At 45.3% G+C, this 19,150-nt stretch overlaps 2 protein-coding genes across 4 annotated transcripts in view; one reads left to right on the forward strand and one right to left on the reverse strand.

Annotated features, from left to right (window-relative positions):
• Positions 1 to 299: 299 nt before the first annotated feature.
• Positions 300 to 8,259, forward strand: mis12 (MIS12 kinetochore complex component). Of its 2 annotated transcripts, none has more exons than XM_078207957.1 (2): positions 300 to 348; positions 7,250 to 8,259. In XM_078207957.1, the coding sequence occupies exon 2, from the start codon at positions 7,258 to 7,260 to the stop codon at positions 7,879 to 7,881; it is 624 nt and encodes a 207-aa protein (XP_078064083.1). In that variant the 5' UTR covers positions 300 to 348; positions 7,250 to 7,257; the 3' UTR covers positions 7,882 to 8,259. The 2 variants fall into 2 exon arrangements, with proteins under 2 accessions (XP_078064083.1, XP_078064084.1); XM_078207958.1 differs by lacking the exon at positions 300 to 348 and adding an exon at positions 1,361 to 1,419.
• Positions 8,260 to 8,447: 188 nt separating this feature from the next.
• ift22 (intraflagellar transport 22 homolog (Chlamydomonas)) overlaps positions 8,448 to 19,150 on the reverse strand; it is a 29,993-nt gene continuing 19,290 nt past the window's right edge. For both annotated transcript variants that reach the window (XM_078207956.1, XM_078207955.1), the window contains exon 4: positions 8,448 to 9,253. In XM_078207956.1, coding sequence (XP_078064082.1) covers positions 9,093 to 9,253 — 161 coding nt within the window. In that variant the 3' untranslated portion in view covers positions 8,448 to 9,092. The remainder of the gene's footprint in view (positions 9,254 to 19,150) is intronic.

Below are 19,150 nucleotides of genomic sequence, written 5' to 3' on the forward strand. Positions count from 1 at the left end.
GAGAGTGGGAGGGGCGTGTGTGTGTGTGTGAGAGTGGGGGGGCGTGTTTGTGTGTGTGTGAGGGAGAGGGTAGTGGGTGAAGATCAGGGAGCATGTGTGTGCATGGATGAGGGAAAGGGGGTGAGTGTGCGTGGCAGAGGGCGGAGGGGAAGAGAGTGCGTGGCTGGGGGAGAGCGCACGGCTGGGGTAAAGGGAGAGAGGGGGAGAATGTGCGCGGCTGCGGGCATGAGAGGGAGAGGCCTTGACAAAGGGTCATCTGGACTCGAAACGTCAGCTCTTTTCTCTCCTTACAGATGCTGCCAGACTTGCTGAGATTTTCTCTTTTGGTTTCAGCCTCCAGCATCTGCAGTAATTTGCTTTCATCCAAGGTTGCGAGGGGACCTGATTGAGGTGTATAAGATTGAGGGGTACAGATAGGAAGGCACTTTTTCCATTAAAGTTTAAAGTTTATTTATTCGTCACAAGTAAGGCTTACATTAACACTGCAATGAAGTTGCTATGAAATTCCTCTAGTCGCCACATTCTGGCGCCTGTTCGGGCCAATGCACCTAACCAGCACGTCTTTCGGAATGTGGGAGGAAACTGGAGCACCCAGAGGAAACCCATGCAAACGGGGAGAATGTGCAAACTCCACACACTGACCCAAGTCAGGAATCAAACCCAGCTCTGTGGGCCAAGCACTAGAAATTTGGATTAGTATCGTCTGATCTTTGACTGGTGTGAACATGATAGGCCAACTGGCCTTATGCCTTAAACGTCTGAATGTAAAGCACCACTTTCTACCTCCAGTCTGAAAAATTATGAGTATCATAACTCACTCTCTGTCCTGAAGCCAGTTCTGATCTAGCTGACATTGACTCTCTTATTCTATTAGCCTCAATTTTGTTAACCAGTCTTTCATGCAGTAATTTGTCATTTTCTTACAGTCCAGATAGAAAACATCCCTTCTCCAACCTTCTCTGTTATTTCATCAAAAAATTCAATTAGTCTGGAGTGATCTGCAAATCCATGCTGGATCTCCTCAATTAAGTAAGAAGTCTAACAACACCAGGTTAAAGTCCAACAGGTTTATTTGGTAGCAAAAGCCTCCTGAATTAACTCAAACCTCTGGCAGTGCCTGTTGAAGCTTTCTCTTTGTTTCTAAAGCCTGAGCTGCCCTGGAGTTACTGACCTGTACTTATCTGGAATATCCTCTTGCCACTCTCCAACCCTTTGGCACCTTAGGTTATGATAAATCCTTTCTCTATCTTCACCCTCACTTTCTTCAGCAGTCTGGGACACAAAGCATCTGCTGTTATTCACTCTAACATAGCAAGACTCAGAGGGTTGGATGGAGTCGATGCCGAGAGGCTGTTTTCCCCTGGCAGGAGACTCTTCGCCTCGGAAGAGGTCAATCTGAACTGGAAAGTCGAAAAATCGGTACTAAGCTAACTATTGGGATTGAGGGCAGATAAGTCCCCCGGGCCTGACGACCTACATCCTAGGGAATGAAAGGAAGTGGCGGCAGAATAGTGGATCCATTGGTTATAATATTCCAAAATTTCCTGGACATGGAAAAGGTTCCAGTGGATTGAACATAAGAACTAGGAGCAGGAGTGGGCCATCTAGCCCCTCGAGCCTGCTCTGCCATTCAATAAGATCGTGGCTGATCTTTTTGTGGACTCGGCTCCACTTACCCACCCGCTCACCATAACCCTTAATTCCTTCACTGTTCAAAAATTTATCTTTTCTTGCTATAAAAACATTCAATGAGGTAGCCTCAACTGCTTCACTGGGCAGGGAATTCCACAGATTCACCACCCTTTGTGTGAAGAAATTCCTTCTCAACTCAGTCCTAAGTCTGCTTCCCCTTATTTTGAGGCTATGCCCCCCAGTTCTAGTTTCACCCGCCAGTGGAAACAACTTCCCTGCTTCTCATATCTATTCCCTTCATAATCTTATATGTTTCTATAAGATCTCCCCTCATTCTTCTGAATTCCAATGAATATAGCCCCAGTCTACTAAGTCTCTCCTCATAAGCCAACTTTCTCAACTCTGGAATCAACCTAGTGAATCTTCTCTGCACCCCCTCCAGTGCCAGTATATCCTTTCTCAAGTAAGGAGACAAAGAACAAAGAACAATACAGCACAGGAACAGGCCCTTCGGCCCTCCAAGCCCGTGCCGCTCCCTGGTCCAAACGAGACCATTCTTTTGTATCCCTCCATTCCCACTCCGTTCATATGGCTGTCTAGATAAGTCTTAAACGTTCCCAGTGTGTCCGCCTCCACTACCTTGCCTGGCAGCACATTCCAGGCCCCCACCACCAAAACTGTACAGTACTGTACTCCAGATGTGGCGTCACCAGCACCTTATACAGCTGCAACATAACCTCCCTGTTTTTAAATTCCATCTCTCTAGCAATGAAGGACAAAATTCCATTTGCCTTCTTAATTACCTGCTGCACCTGCAAACCAACACCCAGGTCCCTCTGCACAGCAGCATGCTGCAATTTTTTACCATTTAAATAATAGTCCATTTTGCTGTTAATCCTACCAAAATGGATGATCTCACATTTATCTAGATTGTACTCCATCTGCCAGACCCTTGCCCACTCACTTAAACTATCAGTATCCCTTTGCAGACTTTCAGCGTCCTCTGCACACTTTGCTCTGCCACCCATCTTAGTGTCATCTGCAAATTTTGACACACTACACTTGGTCCCCAACTCCAAATCATCTATGTAAATCGTAAACAATTGCAGTCCCAACACTGATCCCTGAGGCACACACTAGTCACTGATTGCCAACCAGAAAAACACCCATTTACCCCCACTCTTTGCTTTCTGTTATCTATTCCCTTCATAATCTTATATGTTTCTATAAGATCTCCCCTCATTCTTCTGAATTCCAATGAATATAGCCCCAGTCTACTAAGTCTCTCCTCATAAGCCAACTTTCTCAACTCTGCAATCAACCTAGTGAATCGTGGCGGCACGGTAGCACAGTGGTTAGCACTGCTGCTTCACAGCTCCAGGGTCCCAGGTTCGATTCCCAGCTCGGGTCACTGTCTGTGTGGAGTTTGCACATTCTCCTCGTGTCTGCGTGGGTTTTCTCTGGGTGCTCCGGTTTCCTCCCACAGTCCAAAGATGTGCGGGTTAGGTTGATTAGCCAGGTTAAAAATTGCCCCTTAGAGCGTAGGTTAGAGGGATTAGCGGGTAAATATGTGGGGGTAGGGCCTGGGTGGGATTGTGGTCGGTGCAGACTCGATGGGCCGAATGGCCTCCTTCTGCACTGTAGGGTTTCTATGATTTCTCTATCCATGCTAATACATTACCCGTAACACTGTGCACCTTTGTCTTATGTAGCAGTCTTTGGTGCAACACCTTGTCAAATGCCTTCTGGAAATCCAGATACACCACATCCACAGGTTCCCCATTGTCCACTGCACATGTAATGTTCTCAAAGAATTCCACCAAATTAGTCAAACATCACCTTCTCTTCATGAACCCATGCTGCGTCTTCCCAATGGGACAATTTATATCCAGATGTCTCGCTATTTCTTCTTTGATGACAGATTCAAGCATTTTCCTACTACAGAAGTTAAGCTAACCGGCCTATAGTTACCTGCCTTTTGTCGACCTTTTTTAAACAGTGGCATCACATTTGCTGTTTTCCAATCTGCGGGAACCACCCCAGAGTCCAGCGAATGTTGGTAAATTACCACTAGTGCATTTGCTATTTCTCCTGTCATCTCTTTTAGTACCCTGGGATGCATTCCATCAGGACCAGGAGACTTGTCTACCTTTAGTCCCATTAACTTGCCCAACATACCTCTTTCGTGATAATGATAGTTTCCAGGTCCTCACCTGCCATAGCCTTCCTGTCATCTATTTTTGGCATGTTATTTGTGTCTTCCACTGTGAAGACCGACACAAAATACCTGTTCAATGCTTCAGCCATTTTCTCATTTCCAGTTATTACATCCCCTTTCTCATCCTCTAAAGGAACAATGTTTACTTTTACCACTCTTTTTCGTTTTATATATTTGTGGAAACTTTTGCTGTCTGTTTTTATATTGAGCTAGTTTACTCTCATAATCCATCTTACTTTTCTTTATAGCTTTTTTTTGTGGCTTTCTGCTGACCTTTAAAGATTTCCCAATCCTCTAGTTTCCACTAATCTTTGCCACTTTGTGTTTTCTTTCAATTTGATACCCTCCTTTATTTCCTTAGATATCCATGGCTGATTATCTCTCTTTCTACAGTCCTTCCTTATCACTGGTATATACTTTTGCTGAGCACTGTGAAAGATTGCTTTGAAAGTCCTCCACCGTTCCTCAATTGTCCCACCATAAAGTTTTTGCTCCCAGTCTACCTTAGCCAACTCCTCCCTCATCCCTTTGTAGTCTCCTTTGTTTAAGCACAAGACACTGGTATTGGATTTTAGCTTCTCGCGCTCCATCTGTATTTTAAATTCAACCATACTGTGATCGCTTCTTCCGAGAGGATCCCTAACTGTAAGATCATTAATTATTCCCATCTCATTACACAGGACCAGATCTAGAAAATTGGAAGAATGCTAAAGAATGCTAATGCCTCCCTCCCTTATTCAAAAAGGGAGGGAGGCAAAATATGGGAAGTTACAGACCAGTCAGTTTAACATCTGTTGTTGGGGAAGTGTTAGAATCAATTATCAAGGAAAAAATATCAGGACATTTGGAAAGTCAAAATACTATCCATCAGAATTAGCATGGTTTTATGAAGAGCAAATCATGTTTGACTAATTTGCTAGAGTTCTTTGAGGATGTAACAAGCAAAGTGGATGATGGGGATCCTGTAGATTTAATATATCTTCTGGAAGGCAGTTGATAAGGTGCCACACAAAAGGTTAATTCACAAGGTTCGATCACGTGAGATATGGGGTAATTTATTAGCTTGGATAGATGACTAGCTGATGAACAGAAGACAGAAAGTCGGGATAAATGGTTTTTTTTTGGATTGCAAGAAGTAACTAGTGGGATGCCACAGGGTTCGGTCCTTGGGCCCCAGCTATTTACAATCTATATTAATGACTTGGATACAGGGATAGAAGGCTCTATAGCCAAATTTGCAGATGAGACAAAAATAGGTAGCACAGTAAGTTGCAATGAGGAAGTAAGAACCTTACAAATGAATATAGATAGGTTAGGAGACCAGGCCAAAATGTGACAGATGGAGTTTAACGTGGATAAGTGTGAGGTCATGCATTTTGGTTGGAAAATGGGAAGGTGACTTATCTAAATGGGGAGAGACTTCGGAGTACTCCAGTGCAGAGGGATCTGGGTGTCCTCATTCGTGAGTCACAGAAAACTAACATGCAGGTACAGCAGATAATAAAGAAAGCGAATGGAATGTTGGTATTTATAATTAAAGGAAGAGAATATAATGATGAGGAAGTATTGTTGCAACCATACAAGGCATTGGTGAGGCGGCACCTGGAGCATTGTGCACAGTTTTGGTCCCCTTATTTGAGGAAAAATGTAGTGGCATTGGAGGCAGTTCAGAGGAGGTTCACCAGATTGATTCCAGAGATGAGGGGTTTGTCGTATGAAGAGAGATTGAATAGTTTAGGTCTATACTCTGGAATTTAGAAGAATGAGGGGAGATCAAATTGAGGTATACAAGATGATAAAAGGTCTGGATAAAGTAGATGTGGAGCGGATGCTTCCTCTTGTGGGCATTCTAGGATGAGAGGTCATAGTCTTAGGATAAGAGGTAGAAAATTTAAAACAGAATTGAGGAGAAACTACTTCCAAAGAGTTCTCAATCTATGGAATGCACTACCCCAGTGCGGTGGATGCTGGGACAGAGTAAATTTAAGGAGGAATTAGACAGACTTTCAATTGGTTATGGGGATGAGGAGCATATCAGCCATGATCGAATGACGGAGCAGAAAAGATGGGCCAAATGGCCTAATTCTGCTATATCTTATGAACGCTGAGGATCATGAAGCTTTGTGAATTCTCTGGTAATTGTTGAGTATGTTCAAGGCTGACTTCTATAGGCTTGTGCTTAGTAAAGGGAATTAAAAGATGTGGGGATCAGGCAGGAAAGTGGAGTTGAGGATTGGCCATGATTGTAGCCTTGAACCAGCCTTCCATCCATTGACTCTGTCTGCACTTCCTGCTGCTTCGACAAAGCAGCTAGCATAATGAAGGACCCCACGCACCTGGACATTCTCTTTCACCTTCTTCCGTCGGGAAGAAGATACAAAAGTCTGAGGTCATGTACCAACCGACTCAAGAACAGCTTTCCTGCTGCTGTCAGACTTTTAGAACATGAGAACTAGGAGCAGGAGTAGGCAATCTGGCCCCTCGAGCCTGCTCTGCCATTCAATAAGATCATGGCTGATCTTTTTGTGGACTCAGCTCCACTTACCCGCCCGCTCACCATAACCCTTAATTCCTTTACTGTTCAAAAATTTATCTATCCTTGCCTTAAAAACATTCAATGAGATAGCCTCAACTGCTTCACTGGACAGGGAATTCCACAGATATTTTGAATGGACTTACCTTGCATTAAGTTGTTCTCTACACCCTAGCTATGACTAACACTACATTCTGCACTCTCTCGTTTCCTTCTCTGAATGGTATGTTTTGTCTGTATTGCACGCAAGAAACAATACTTTTCACTATGTTAACACGTGACAAATCAAATTGTATTGAATAGCAAAGCTGTTTCTTGGGGCTGAATGGCCTCTTCCTGCTCCTAATTCTTATGTTGTAACATGGGAACCAGGAAGGGAAGTTGAGTGGTTGACAGTAAAGTGGGAAAAGGATTGAGGGAGCAGGAAATGGGTTTCATCAACAAGCTGAGCTTAGAGTGCCTTAAATGACAGAAATCATCAGTGTAGATTTACTTGGATGATGCCAGCCAGAGGAAACTAGTGAGGTGGAGAGACTTGAGATCGTTCCACACGAGCAGAGAAAACTGAGGAGACTGAACAAGTTTTTAAAATGGTATTAGTTTTGATAGGGTAAATGGTGAGTCACTGCTATATCAATATTACTGAGTGAAGGAGGTTTAGAGGAATGCCTTTATTCGTGATTGTGACAGAGGATGTGAGAAAAGTTATTATATAAGCTGGGGGATATTTTCTTCTACTTGTATAGACAGACACTTTGATAGTGAATGTCATCTGAGATCTTTCTCAGGCCAAGTTTACTGGTATTTCATTATTCAGTGTTCTTGATTTTTTAAACATTTCCTTCTTGCATAAACTATTTTTCCAGGTTTGAACATGGCAGACAGACTGATGACTTACGAGACCCAATTCTTTGGGTTTTCCCCCCAAACCTGTGTTCTCAGGGTGTCCAGTGGGATCCAGGATTCTCTCCTTGATGTCATGCTGGTTGTAGAACGAGTCATTTTCAAGAAACTGAAGGAGATGCCAGAGAACACAATAACTCCATCTCAGATCCGGGTCTGCACAGAAAGCTTTCTTCAACTGATGAAAGAACGCTTTGATGTGATCTTTGAGAGGATTGAGCAAGGGATTCTGCAACACATCTTTTACATTCCTGAAAATATTCTCCTGCCTGAGGACAGAGTCCAGGAACAGTACTCCCACACCGAGAAAGAGTGCAAGGAGCTGCAGGCTGAAATAGATCAGCTGAAGCACAGCTACAGGTGTGAAACGATGGCTAAACAAGCCCTTCAGGCTGAGCTGGAAGAACAAAAACTGATTGAGCTGAAACTCGAGCAGAGAATTCACTGGTTCCACAGCCTGGATAACATGTGGAAGAGTAATGCAGTCAGCAATGTTCCTGAGAGCCTGGCCTTTGTTCGGGAGTTAACTCAAAAGGTCCCAGCTGTGCTGCAGAAAATCCAAGAGAAATACAAGGATGAGCTAAAGCACTCATGAACAGTGAGAATGAACAGGAAAGCAGAAGGAAACGACAAACTATAATGGCGTTTAACCCTGATCCTCATTTCCTACAAGATTTCTATCTGTGAACTGAACATGAAAAGTCTTTGCATTCCTCAGTGTAATTAGTCCAGCAGACAAAAATTGCTTAGAATTTGGCATCTTATTGGTCCTGGTTTGAAAGGTAGAAGGTTAGCCATCCATTGCCATGGCTGATGTATAGTGTGTGGCAGTGATTGCAATACAAGGAGGAGCATTATCCTGTGTCAAATCTACTTAGTAAATAGCCCTGGGCTCGTGAGCGACTCAGATGGTGTATGAATTCAGTATTGATCACCTGTGAACAGAAACTTTATAAATAAAATATTACATGCATAACCCGACTTTCATTCAAGTTTCTGGGTATTCACAAGTATTTACTGGTAGAGTGTGATAGTGAGTCTGGTTTTAAAACATGGGCTTGCAGTGTAATGTATTTTTGAATCTGACTGCATTTAAGTCTGACACTGGGTTGGGCTGCATTGCCTGACGGATGCTGTACATTACACAGAAACACGAGGTTTATAAAATATATTTTAATACATTAGTCAATTGAGGTACAAGGAAAATTGAGCTTTTGGTTGTTCATTCCAAGCAGAGTAACATAGTCAGGTTGAGTTTGATTTGGGTACTTGAGTATTAATTGCCAATTTAAAAACTTCACCTTGAAGGAAATGTTGTAAATATTTGAGATACTGGAGCAGTTTGGTAAGAATCATCTGCATTACAACCAGCTGAACCAAATGTGACATCCTGCTACTGACCAATTTATTCTGTAATAAGTACAACACATGTCACTTCAAATGTGTTCCTTAATCACCACCCAACTTGGAGCATTTTCAACCTAAATAAGTTCAGTAATGTTATCTTTAATTAATCTGAATCATCTATAATAGATTGGTACACAAACATTGTTTAAGAATAAGCAGATATCCCCTCCTCAAATTGCAATTTTTGGTAACTTGTTTTACTGAAGTAAATTTTTAGAAGCACTTTGACTGTCAGGATTAGTGTGTGTGGGCTGGGTTTGACAGTAATCTGATGAGTCCTACATTCTCCAATGAGGAGCAGAATTGAAATTGTTTGGAATGGGAAAAGGAGGACTGAGTCAATGAGTCTGATATGTCTAAGAATTGACAAACTGTTACAATTTACAGACAGTGAAGAGATCAGTGGTTCTCTCGGGTGATGATTGACATCTCTTCTTTGTCTCTGCTCTCAGATAGGGAACTGACGACTGCCCCCAGGAATTGGCGGAAAGCTGTGCGCACTTGTTCTGGATCATCTTCTAGGTTCGAATGGATCAAAGTCAATTTGTTCAGTTGCTGGGCTAATAAGAAAATATAACATTAGAAATACATACTTCATGATCTTTGGTTCCTGCCCTGCTGACCATAATGACATCAGGTTTAACATCATGCCCTCTGGCCTATTTATAAAATCCAGCTTTGTGCTCTTAGTAAACAGGAGAGTCACTGGGCCTGAGGGGCAAACCCGCAGATTTCCCAAGCCATGAACTGTCTCCTAAATAGAGTCAGGATACTGAATGGGATTTCAGATGTTGGGTCAACCCTACTGAATCTGACCCTCCTGCCCTGCAGTTATGAGCCTATTGCTGAAAGACAAAAAATTGAACAATGCCCATAGATCCTTACAGAAAACTATTCCAAGACACATCACAGAGCTGTACTAGGAGACTGAACAAGGTGGTGAGTTTAAAGAGTACCTTAAAAAAGGACAGGCCAAAGTTGATCGAGTTTAGACTGTAAGGAATGGTAGTAAATAAACAATGTGAAACACTAACAGCACAGTAGTTAGCACTGCAGCCTCAGCGCCAGGGACCTGTGTTCAACTCTGGCCTTGTGTGACTGTGGATATTGCACATTCTCCCCATGTCTGCATGGGTTTCTTCTGGGTGCTCCAGTTTCCTCCCACACCAAAGATATGCAAATTGGGTAGATTGACCAGGATAAATATGTGGGCTTATGGGGATAGGGCTTGGGTGGGCCAAGTAGCCTCCTGCACTGTGGAGATTGTATGATTCTAATTCAAAATGTTCAGTTCAACCAAAATAATGGTCCTCTGAAATGGCTGAGCAAGCCACTCAGATGTATCAAACTGTTAAAAGGTTGACAAGAAATGAAACCAGACAGACCATGGGGCATGGGAAACAGCAACCATGTCAACCCTGTTTACTAACATCTGGGGGCTTGAGCTAAAATTGGGAGAGCTGTCTCACCGACTAGTCAAGCAACAACCTGATGTAGTCATACTCATGGAATCATACCTTACAGATAATGTCCCAGACACCATCATCACTACTCCTGGGTTACATCCTGTATGACTGGCAGGACAGCCAGTAGAGGTGTTGGCACAGTGGATGGAGTTATCCAGTGAGTCCTCAACATTGACTCTGGACCCCCTGAAGTCTCATTGCACGAGGTCAAACATGGGCATAGGCATGCTGATTATCACGTATCATGCAACCCCCCCACCCTCACCCTCTCTTAGCTGATGAATCAGTACTCTATGTTGAGCACCACTTGGAGGAAGCACTAAGGGTGCAGAATGTTCTCAGGGTGGGGGATGTCAATGTCCATCAACAAGAGTGGCTCAGTAATAACACTGCAAACCGAGCTGGCCAGATCCTAAAGGACATAGCTGATGGACTAGGACTGCAGCAGGTGGTGAAGGAACCAAGAGAGAAAATCATTTGACCTCATCCTCACCAATCTGCCTGCTGCAGATGCATCTGTTCATTGCAGTATCAGGAGGAGTGACCACTGCACAGTCCTTGTGGAGGCAAAGGTCCCATCTTCGCACTGAGGATACTTTCCGCATGTTGTGTGGAGCTACCATCATACTAAATGGGGTAGATTTTGAACAGGGCTGGCAACTCAAACTGGGCATCCATGAGGCGCTGTGGTCATCAGCAGCAACAGAATTGCACTCTACCACATTCTTAACCTCATGGCCAGGCATAACCCCCACTCTACCATTATAGCCATGGGATTTACCCTAGTTCAATGAAGAGTTGAGAGAGCGTGCCAGGAGCAGCACCAGGCATAACTAAAAATGAGGTGTCAACCTGGTGAAGCTACAACACAGGACTACTTGCATGACAAACAGCATAAGCAGGGTCTTGATCATTTGGGCCAGTGGGCTGACAAATGGCAGACGGAGTTTAACTTAGATAAATACAAGGTAATGCATTTTGGTATGAACCAGGGCGGCACGGTAGCACAGTGGTTAGCACTGCTGCTTCACAGCTCCAGGGACTTGGGTTCGATTCCCGGCTTGGGTCACTGTCTGTGTGGAGTTTGCACATTCTCCTCGTGTCTGCGTGGGTTTCCTCCAGGTGCTCCAGTTTCCTCCCACAGTCCAAAAATACAAAGAACAAAACAGAACAGGCCCTTCGGCCCATGCCGCTCCCTGGTCCAAACTAGACCATTCTTTTGTATCCCTCCATTCCCACTCCGTTCATGTGGCTATCTAGATAAGTCTTAAATGTTCCCAATGTGTCCGCCTCCACCACCTTGCCCGGCAGCGCATTCCAGGCCCCCACCACCCTCTGTGTAAAATACATCCTTCTAATATCAGTATTAAACCTCCCCCCCCCTTCACCTTGAACCTATGACCCCTCGTGAACGTCACCACCGACCTGGGAAAAAGCTTCCCACCGTTCATCCTATCTATGCCTTTCATAATTTTATACACCTCTATTAGGTCACCCCTCATCCTCCGCCTTTCCAGTGAGAACAACCCCAGTTTACCCAATCTCTCCTCATAACTAAGCCCTTCCATACCAGGCAACATCCTGGTAAACCTCCTCTGCACTCTCTCTAAAGCCCCCACATCCTTCTGGTAGTGTGGCGACCAGAACCGGGCGCAGTATTCCAAATGCGGCTGAACCAACATTCTATACAACTGCAACATCAGACCCCAACTATTATACTCTATGCCCCGTCCTATAAAGGCAAGCATGCCATATGCCTTCTTCACCACCTTCTCCACCTGTGACGTCACCTTCAAGGATCTGTGGACTTGCACACCCAGGTCCCTCTGCGTATCTACACCCTTTATGGTTCTGCCATTTATCGTATAGCTCCCCCCGACGTTAGTTCTACCAAAATGCATCACTTCGCATTTATCTGGATTGAACTCCATTTGCCATTTCTTTGCCCAAATTTCCAGCCTATCTATATCCTTCTGTAGCCTCTGACAATGTTCCTCACTATCTGCAAGTCCAGCCATTTGCGTGTCGTCCGCAAACTTACTGATCTCCCCAGTTACACCTTCTTCCAGATCGTTTATATAAATCACAAACAGCAGAGGTCCCAACACAAAGAGCCCTGCGGAACACCACTAGTCACAAGCATCCAGCCAGAAAAAGACCCTTCCACTACCACCCTCTGTCTTCTGTGACCAAGCCAGTTCTCCACCCATCTAGCCATCTCCCCCTTTATCCCATGAGATCCAACCTTTTGCACCAACCTACCATGAGGGACTTTGTCAAACGCTTTACTAAAGTCCATATAGATGACATCCACAGCCCTTCCCTCGTCAACCATTCTAGTCACTTCTTCAAAAAATTCCACCAGGTTAGTAAGGCATGACCTCCCTCTCACAAAACTATGCTATCATTAATGAGTTTATTCCTTTCTAAATGCGCATACATCCTATCTCTAAGAATCCTCTCCAAAAACTTCCCTACCACGGACGTCAAGCTCACCGGCCTATAATTTCCCGGGTTATCCTTCCTACCCTTCTTAAATAACAGGACCACATTAGCTATCCTCCAATCCTCTGGGACCTCACCTGTGTCCAGTGACGAGACAAAGATTTGCGTCAGAGGCCCAGCGATTTCATCTCTCGTCTCCCTGAGCAGCCTTGGATAGATTCCATCAGGTCCTGGGGATTTGTCAGTCTTTATATTCCCTAAAAAACCTAACACTTCCTCCCTTGTAATGGAGATTTTCTCTAACGGGTCAACACTCCCCTCCGAGACACTCCCAGTCAACACATCCCTCTCCTTTGTGAGTACCGACGCAAAGTATTCATTGAGGATCTCCCCTACTTCTTTGGGCTCTAAGCATAATTCCCCACTTTTGTCCCCGAGAGGTCCGCTTTTTTCCCTGACAACCCTTTTGTTCCTAACGTATGAATAAAATGCCTTGGGATTCTCCTTAATACTGTCTGCCAAGGACATTTCGTGACCCTTTTTGTCCTTCTAATTCCTCGTTTGAGTTCTTTCCTACTTTCTTTGTATTCCTCCTCCGTTTTTAGCTGCCTGGACCCAACGTACGCCTCTCTTTTCTTTTTGACCAATCCCTCAATTTCCCTGGTTATCCACGGTTCTCGATTCCTACCCTTCCCAAAGATGTGCGGGTTAGGTTGATTGGCCAGGTTAAAAATTGTCCCTTAGAGTCCTGGGATGCGTAGGTTAGAGGGATTAGCGGGTAAGGGGGTAGGGCCTGGGTGGGATTGTGGTCGGTGCAGACTCGATGGGCCGAATGGCCTCCTTCTGCACTGTAGGGTTTCTATGTTTCTATCTATGTTTCTTTTTTACAGGCACATGCCTGTCCTGTAGCCCTAACAACTGTTCCTTAAAAGACTCCCACATGCCAGATGTGGATTTACCCTCAAACAGCCTCTCCCAATCAACAGCTGCCAATTTCTGCCTAATCCCACTAAAATTCGCCTTCCCCCAATCCAACACCTTACCCTTGGGACACCACTCATCCTTTTCCATCACTATCCTAAAGCTAACAGAATTGTGGTCACTATTTGCCACATGTTCCCCTACTGAAACTTTGAAGACCTGACCGGGCTCATTCCCCAGTACTAGGTCCAGTATAGCCCCCTCTCTAGTCGGGCTATCTACCTATTGTTCCAAAGAATCTTCCTGGATGCATTTTACAAATTCCTCCCCATTCAGACTCCCAGCCCTACACGATTTCCAGTCTATACCAGGGAAATTGAAGTCTCCCACTACAACAACCCTATTTTTCCTGCACCGATCCATTATCTCCTGACATATCCGTTCTTCCACTTCCCTTGGGCTGTTGGGGGGCCTGTAGTATACCCCCAACATAGTGACTGCGCTCTTCCTGTTTCTGAGCTCCACCCAGTGACTCGTTACACAACCCCTCTGAATTGTCCTCCCTCTGCACCGCTGTAATATGCTCTCTAACTAATACTGCTACTCCCCCACCTCTTTTGGCCCCTCCTCTGTCTCGCCTAAAACACTTGTACCCCGGAATATTCAGTTGCCAGTCCTGTCCCTCTTTCAACCAAGTCTCTGTCACCGCAACCACATCCAAATTCCTCGTAAGCATTAAGGCCCTAAGTTCGTCTGTCTTACCTGCTACGCTCCTTGCATTGAAGTAGATGCACTCCAGACCTCCAGGCCCAGTGAGGTCACCCTCCCCCAGAGTGCTCTTCTTCTTTGCCAGCCTTGTTCTGGCCCCAAGCTCGTCCCCAGCCTCTACACTTGTAGACATAATTTTTTGATCCCCATCCCCCTGCCATATTAGGGCGGCACAGTAGCACAGCGGTAGCACAGCGGCACGGTAGCACAGCGGTTAGCACTGCTGCTTCACAGCTCCAGGGTCCCGGGTTCGATTCCCGGCTCGGGTCACTGTCTGTGTGGAGTTTGCACATTCTCCTCGTGTCTGCGTGGGTTTCCTCCGGGTGCTCCGGTTTCCTCCCACAGTCCAAAGATGTGCGGGTTAGGTTGATTGGCCAGGTTAAAAACAAAATTGCCCCTTAGAGTCCTGGGATGCGTAGGTTAGAGGGATTAGTAGGCAAAATATGTGGAGGTAGGGCCAGGGTAGGATTGTGGTCGGTGCAGACTCGATGGGCCGAATGGCCTCCTTCTGCACTGTAGGGTTTCTATGATTTCTATGATATTAGTTTAAACCCACCTGAACTGCACTAGCAAAACTCCCAGCCAGGATATTCGTGCCCTTCCAATTTAGTTGTGACTCGTCCTTCTTGTACAGGTGCCCTCCTCTCTTGAAAACTTCTTAGTGATCCAGGAATATGAAGCCCTCCCTCCTGGACCAGTCCTTTAGCCAAGCGTTCAATTGTACTATCTCCCTATTCCTAGCCTCACTGGCCCTAGGCATTGGGAGCAGCCCAGAGAGTGCCACCCTGGAGGCCCTATTTTGTAGCCTATTTCCCAACTCCCTGAATTGCTCTCGTAGGATCCCCCTGCTCTTCTTATCTACGTCATTTGCACCAATGTGTACAATGACATCCGTTTCTTTATCCCCCCCTTTTAATATGCCTCCTATCCGCTCGGAGATATCCAGTACCCGGCACCAGGTAGGCAGACTACCATCCTGGAGTCCTGTTCGTACCCACAGAATCGCCTGTCCGTGCCTCTAACCGACACATCCCCCACCATTATTGCTCTCCTAATCCCTCTCTTTCCTTTCCGGGCCACAGAGCCTGACTGTGTGCCAGTGACCTGGTCACTGTGGCTTACCCCTGGAGAGTCATCCTCCTCCACACTATCCAAAACAATATACTTGTTTTGGAGGGAGACAACCACAGGTGACCCCACCACTAATTGCTCACTCCCCTCCCCTCTCACACCTGTCACCGAGCCCTTCCTATTATGAGAGACAGCCACTGGAATACTCTCTGGTACGTTACCCTTATGACCTTTACTCCTCCTAACTGTGACCCATGTGTCTTCCCCGAGGCCCCAGTGTAACTACTTGCCTATAACTCATGTCTATTTGTCTCTCATTCTCCCTGACTAGACTAAGGTCATCAAGCCGCTGCTCCAATTCCCTGACGCGGTCCCTCAAGAGCTGCAGTTCCACGCACCTGGCGCAAATGTGAACCTCCGGGCGGCTGGCTGTTTCCAGGAACTCCCACACCTCACACCAGAAGCAACAAACTGGCCGATCACTCATAGCTACCCTATTCCTTTATAGGAATGGGGAAAAAAACCTACCCCGCTTCGCCCTTTGAGCCAAAGCCTTTACAGCTCACACTCTGCTCCCTGCTCACTCCGCTGCCCGCTCCCGACACTGCCCGCTCAAAAGTGCGGCCTGCTTTTAAACCCTCCAAAAACCTTCCCAGGTTCCCAGGTGCGGGTTAGATTGATTGACCATGCTGAAATTGCCCTTAGTGTCCTGAGATGCATAGGTTAGAGGGATTAGTGGGTAAATATATAGGGATATGGGGGCAGGGCCTGGGTGGGATTGTGGTCGGTGCAGACGCGATGGGCCGGATGGCCTCTTTCTGTGCTGTAGGGTTTCTATGATTTCTATGACTTACCTCAGTTAATGGTAGGGCGTAGGGGAGAGTTATAGAACAAAGAGATTGAGGGGTACATGTTCATAGCTCCTTGAAAGTGGAGTCACAGGTGTTCAGAGTGGTGAAGAAGGCATTCGGCATGCTTGGTTTCACTGGTCAGAACATTGAATACAGGAGTTGGGACGTCTTGTTGAAGCTGTACAAGACATTGGTAAGGCCATACTTGGAATACTGTGTACAGTTCTGGTCACCCTATTATAGAAAGGATATTATTAAACTAGAAAGAGTGCAGAAAAGATTTACTAGGATGTGACCGGGACTTGATGGTTTGAGTTATAAGGAGGCTAGATAGACTGGGACTTTTTTCCTCTGGAGCACAGAAGGGTGATCTTATAGAAGTTTATAAAATAATGAGGGGCACAGATCAGCTAGATAGTCAATATCTTTTCCCAAAGGTAGGGGAGTCCATAACTAAAGGGCATAGGTTTATGGTGAGAGGGGAGAGATACAAAAGGGTCCAGAGGGGCAATTTTTTCACACACAGGGTGGTGAGTGTCTGGAACAAGGTGCCAGAGGTAGTAGTAGAGGCGAGTACAATTTTGTCTTTTAAAAACCATTTAGACAGTTACATCGATAAGATGAGTAGAGAGGAAAATGGGCCAAATCTGGGCAATTGGGATTAGTTTAGGGGTTTAAAAAAAAAGGGCAGCATGGACAAGTTGGGCCAAAGGGCCTGTTTCCATGCTATAAACCTCTATGACTCTAAGTGAAAGAGCTAAATGATTCCACAACCAATGGATTAGATTTAAGATCTGCAGTCCTGCTGCATCCAGTCGTGAATGGTGGTGGACAATTAAACTCAGTGGGGGAGGAGGCTCCACAAATATCCCCATCCTCAATGATGGAGGAGCCCAGCACATCAGTTCAAAAGATACTGAAGCATTCACAACAATCTTCAGCCAGAAGTGTTGAGTGGATGATCCATCTTGGCCTTCTCCAGAGGTCCCCAGCATCACAGATGCCAGATTTTAGTCAATTTAATTCACTCCACGTGGTATCAAGAAACAGCTGAAGACACTGGATACGGCAAAGGCTTTGGGCGCTGACAATATTCCAGCAATAGGACTGAAGACTCCAGAACTTGCCAAGCTGTTCCAGTACAGCTAAACACTGGCACCTAACAAGGAATGTGCCCAGTTATGTCTTGTACACACGAAGCAGGACAAATCCAACCCGGCCAATTATCGCCTCATCAGTTTGCTCTCGATCATCAGTAAAGTGATGGAAGGAGTTATCAACAGCGCTATCAAGTGGCACTTACTCAGCATAACCTGCTCACTGATGCTCAGTTCGTGTTCCGCTAGGGTCACATAGCTCCTGACCTCATTGCAGCCTTGATTCAAACATTGACAAAGGAACAACTCCAGAGAGTAAATGCCCTTAATATCAAGGCCACATTTGACCAAGTATGGCATCAAGGAGCCCTAGCAAAACTGGAGTCCATGAAAATCAGGGGAAACTCTCCACTGGTTGGACTCATGCCTAGCACAAAGGGAGATGGTTGTGGTCATTGGTGGTCAATCATCTCAGCTCCAGGACATCACTCCAGAGGTTCCTCGGGGTTGTGTCCTCGGCCCATTTTCAGCTGCTTCACCAATATCCTTCCTTCTAGAAGGTCAGAAGCAGTGATGGTCAGCACCATCTACAACTCCTCAGATATAAAGCAGTTTATGTCCAAATGCAGCAAGACCTAGACAATATCCAGGCTTGGGCTGACAAATGGCAAGTGACATTTGTGCCTCACAAATGCCAGGCAATGACCATCTCCAACAAGAGAAAATCTAACCATTGTCCAAGTAAGAAAGATTTTAAAAGGCTTGTAAATGTTATGTTCAGAGACATTTGGGTGTACCCGTACAAGGAACAGAGTTAGTACACAGGGAATAACGAACAACTAGGAAGGCAAATGGCATGTTGGTGCTATTGCCAGGGGATTATGTTTTCGGTTGTCCCTCAAATCAAAGATGAATCTACTCTGGATTGTGAGTTTGTCATAGGTTTTCTTGTGGATGAACAGGCCAATTCCTGAACCACAGATCTGTGTGCAGATGGATCTGAATGCAGGATTTATTTCCTTTCCTTCTCTCCTGCAACTGTGCCCCATCATTAAAACGTTGGGACTCAAAGCATGATGCAGCTTTGACAGTTTGTCACCATTTTGAACAGTTGTCAGCAAGTTCCTCCCTGTCATTCAGGTCAATGCAACCACACCTGAAGAATTTTCAGAGAACTACAGAATCGCTACAGTGCAGAAAGAAAACATTCAGCCCATTGAGTTGGCAATGACTCTCTGAAAGAGCTTCTTGGGTCCCTGGCACTGTGAGGCTGCAGTGCTAACCACTTTGTCACCCCTGCAGAACAGGACCTTCCGGAAGAGATGGTTTTGTCCACCAGATACGTTGTCCAGTCCATCAAAGTTGATTCTGTGGGAGTTTTTGTTTGTGGAGCTGGCTTCAAGAAAGACACAAGTATTTGTTCAATGGTCCTCCCATTGAATGTGGAGAATGCAGTGCAGATATTGTTTAAGGATTTTTTATAATGCTGTGTGTGTTGCTGATACACTGTCCAGGTCTCACTTACAGCAGTGCAGAAACGTGATGATAACAACTGTCTCACAGGGTCCAACACTTGCTGCCATAGGCGTGTCGAAGGCTGAGCTGGTATCTCCTGATCAATGGTTGCCTTTAAGAGAAGGTATTGAAAGTGCTCAAGGTATTCCAGAGTCTCTCCTTCACTGTGCGTGGGAAGTGAAATATTTAGCTGAGCTGACCAGGATGTAGATTGATATATGAATTTTGTTTAGGTAACATTCAAGCACAGATGGAGTTAGTAGAATTAAAGATATTGCAAATATGGCACAGGGTGTGCAATAACACTGCAGTCATCCGCAAAC

The sequence above is a fragment of the Mustelus asterias genome, unplaced genomic scaffold, assembly GCF_964213995.1.
Source record: "Mustelus asterias unplaced genomic scaffold, sMusAst1.hap1.1 HAP1_SCAFFOLD_2946, whole genome shotgun sequence".
Taxonomy (NCBI): Eukaryota; Metazoa; Chordata; class Chondrichthyes; order Carcharhiniformes; family Triakidae; genus Mustelus; species Mustelus asterias.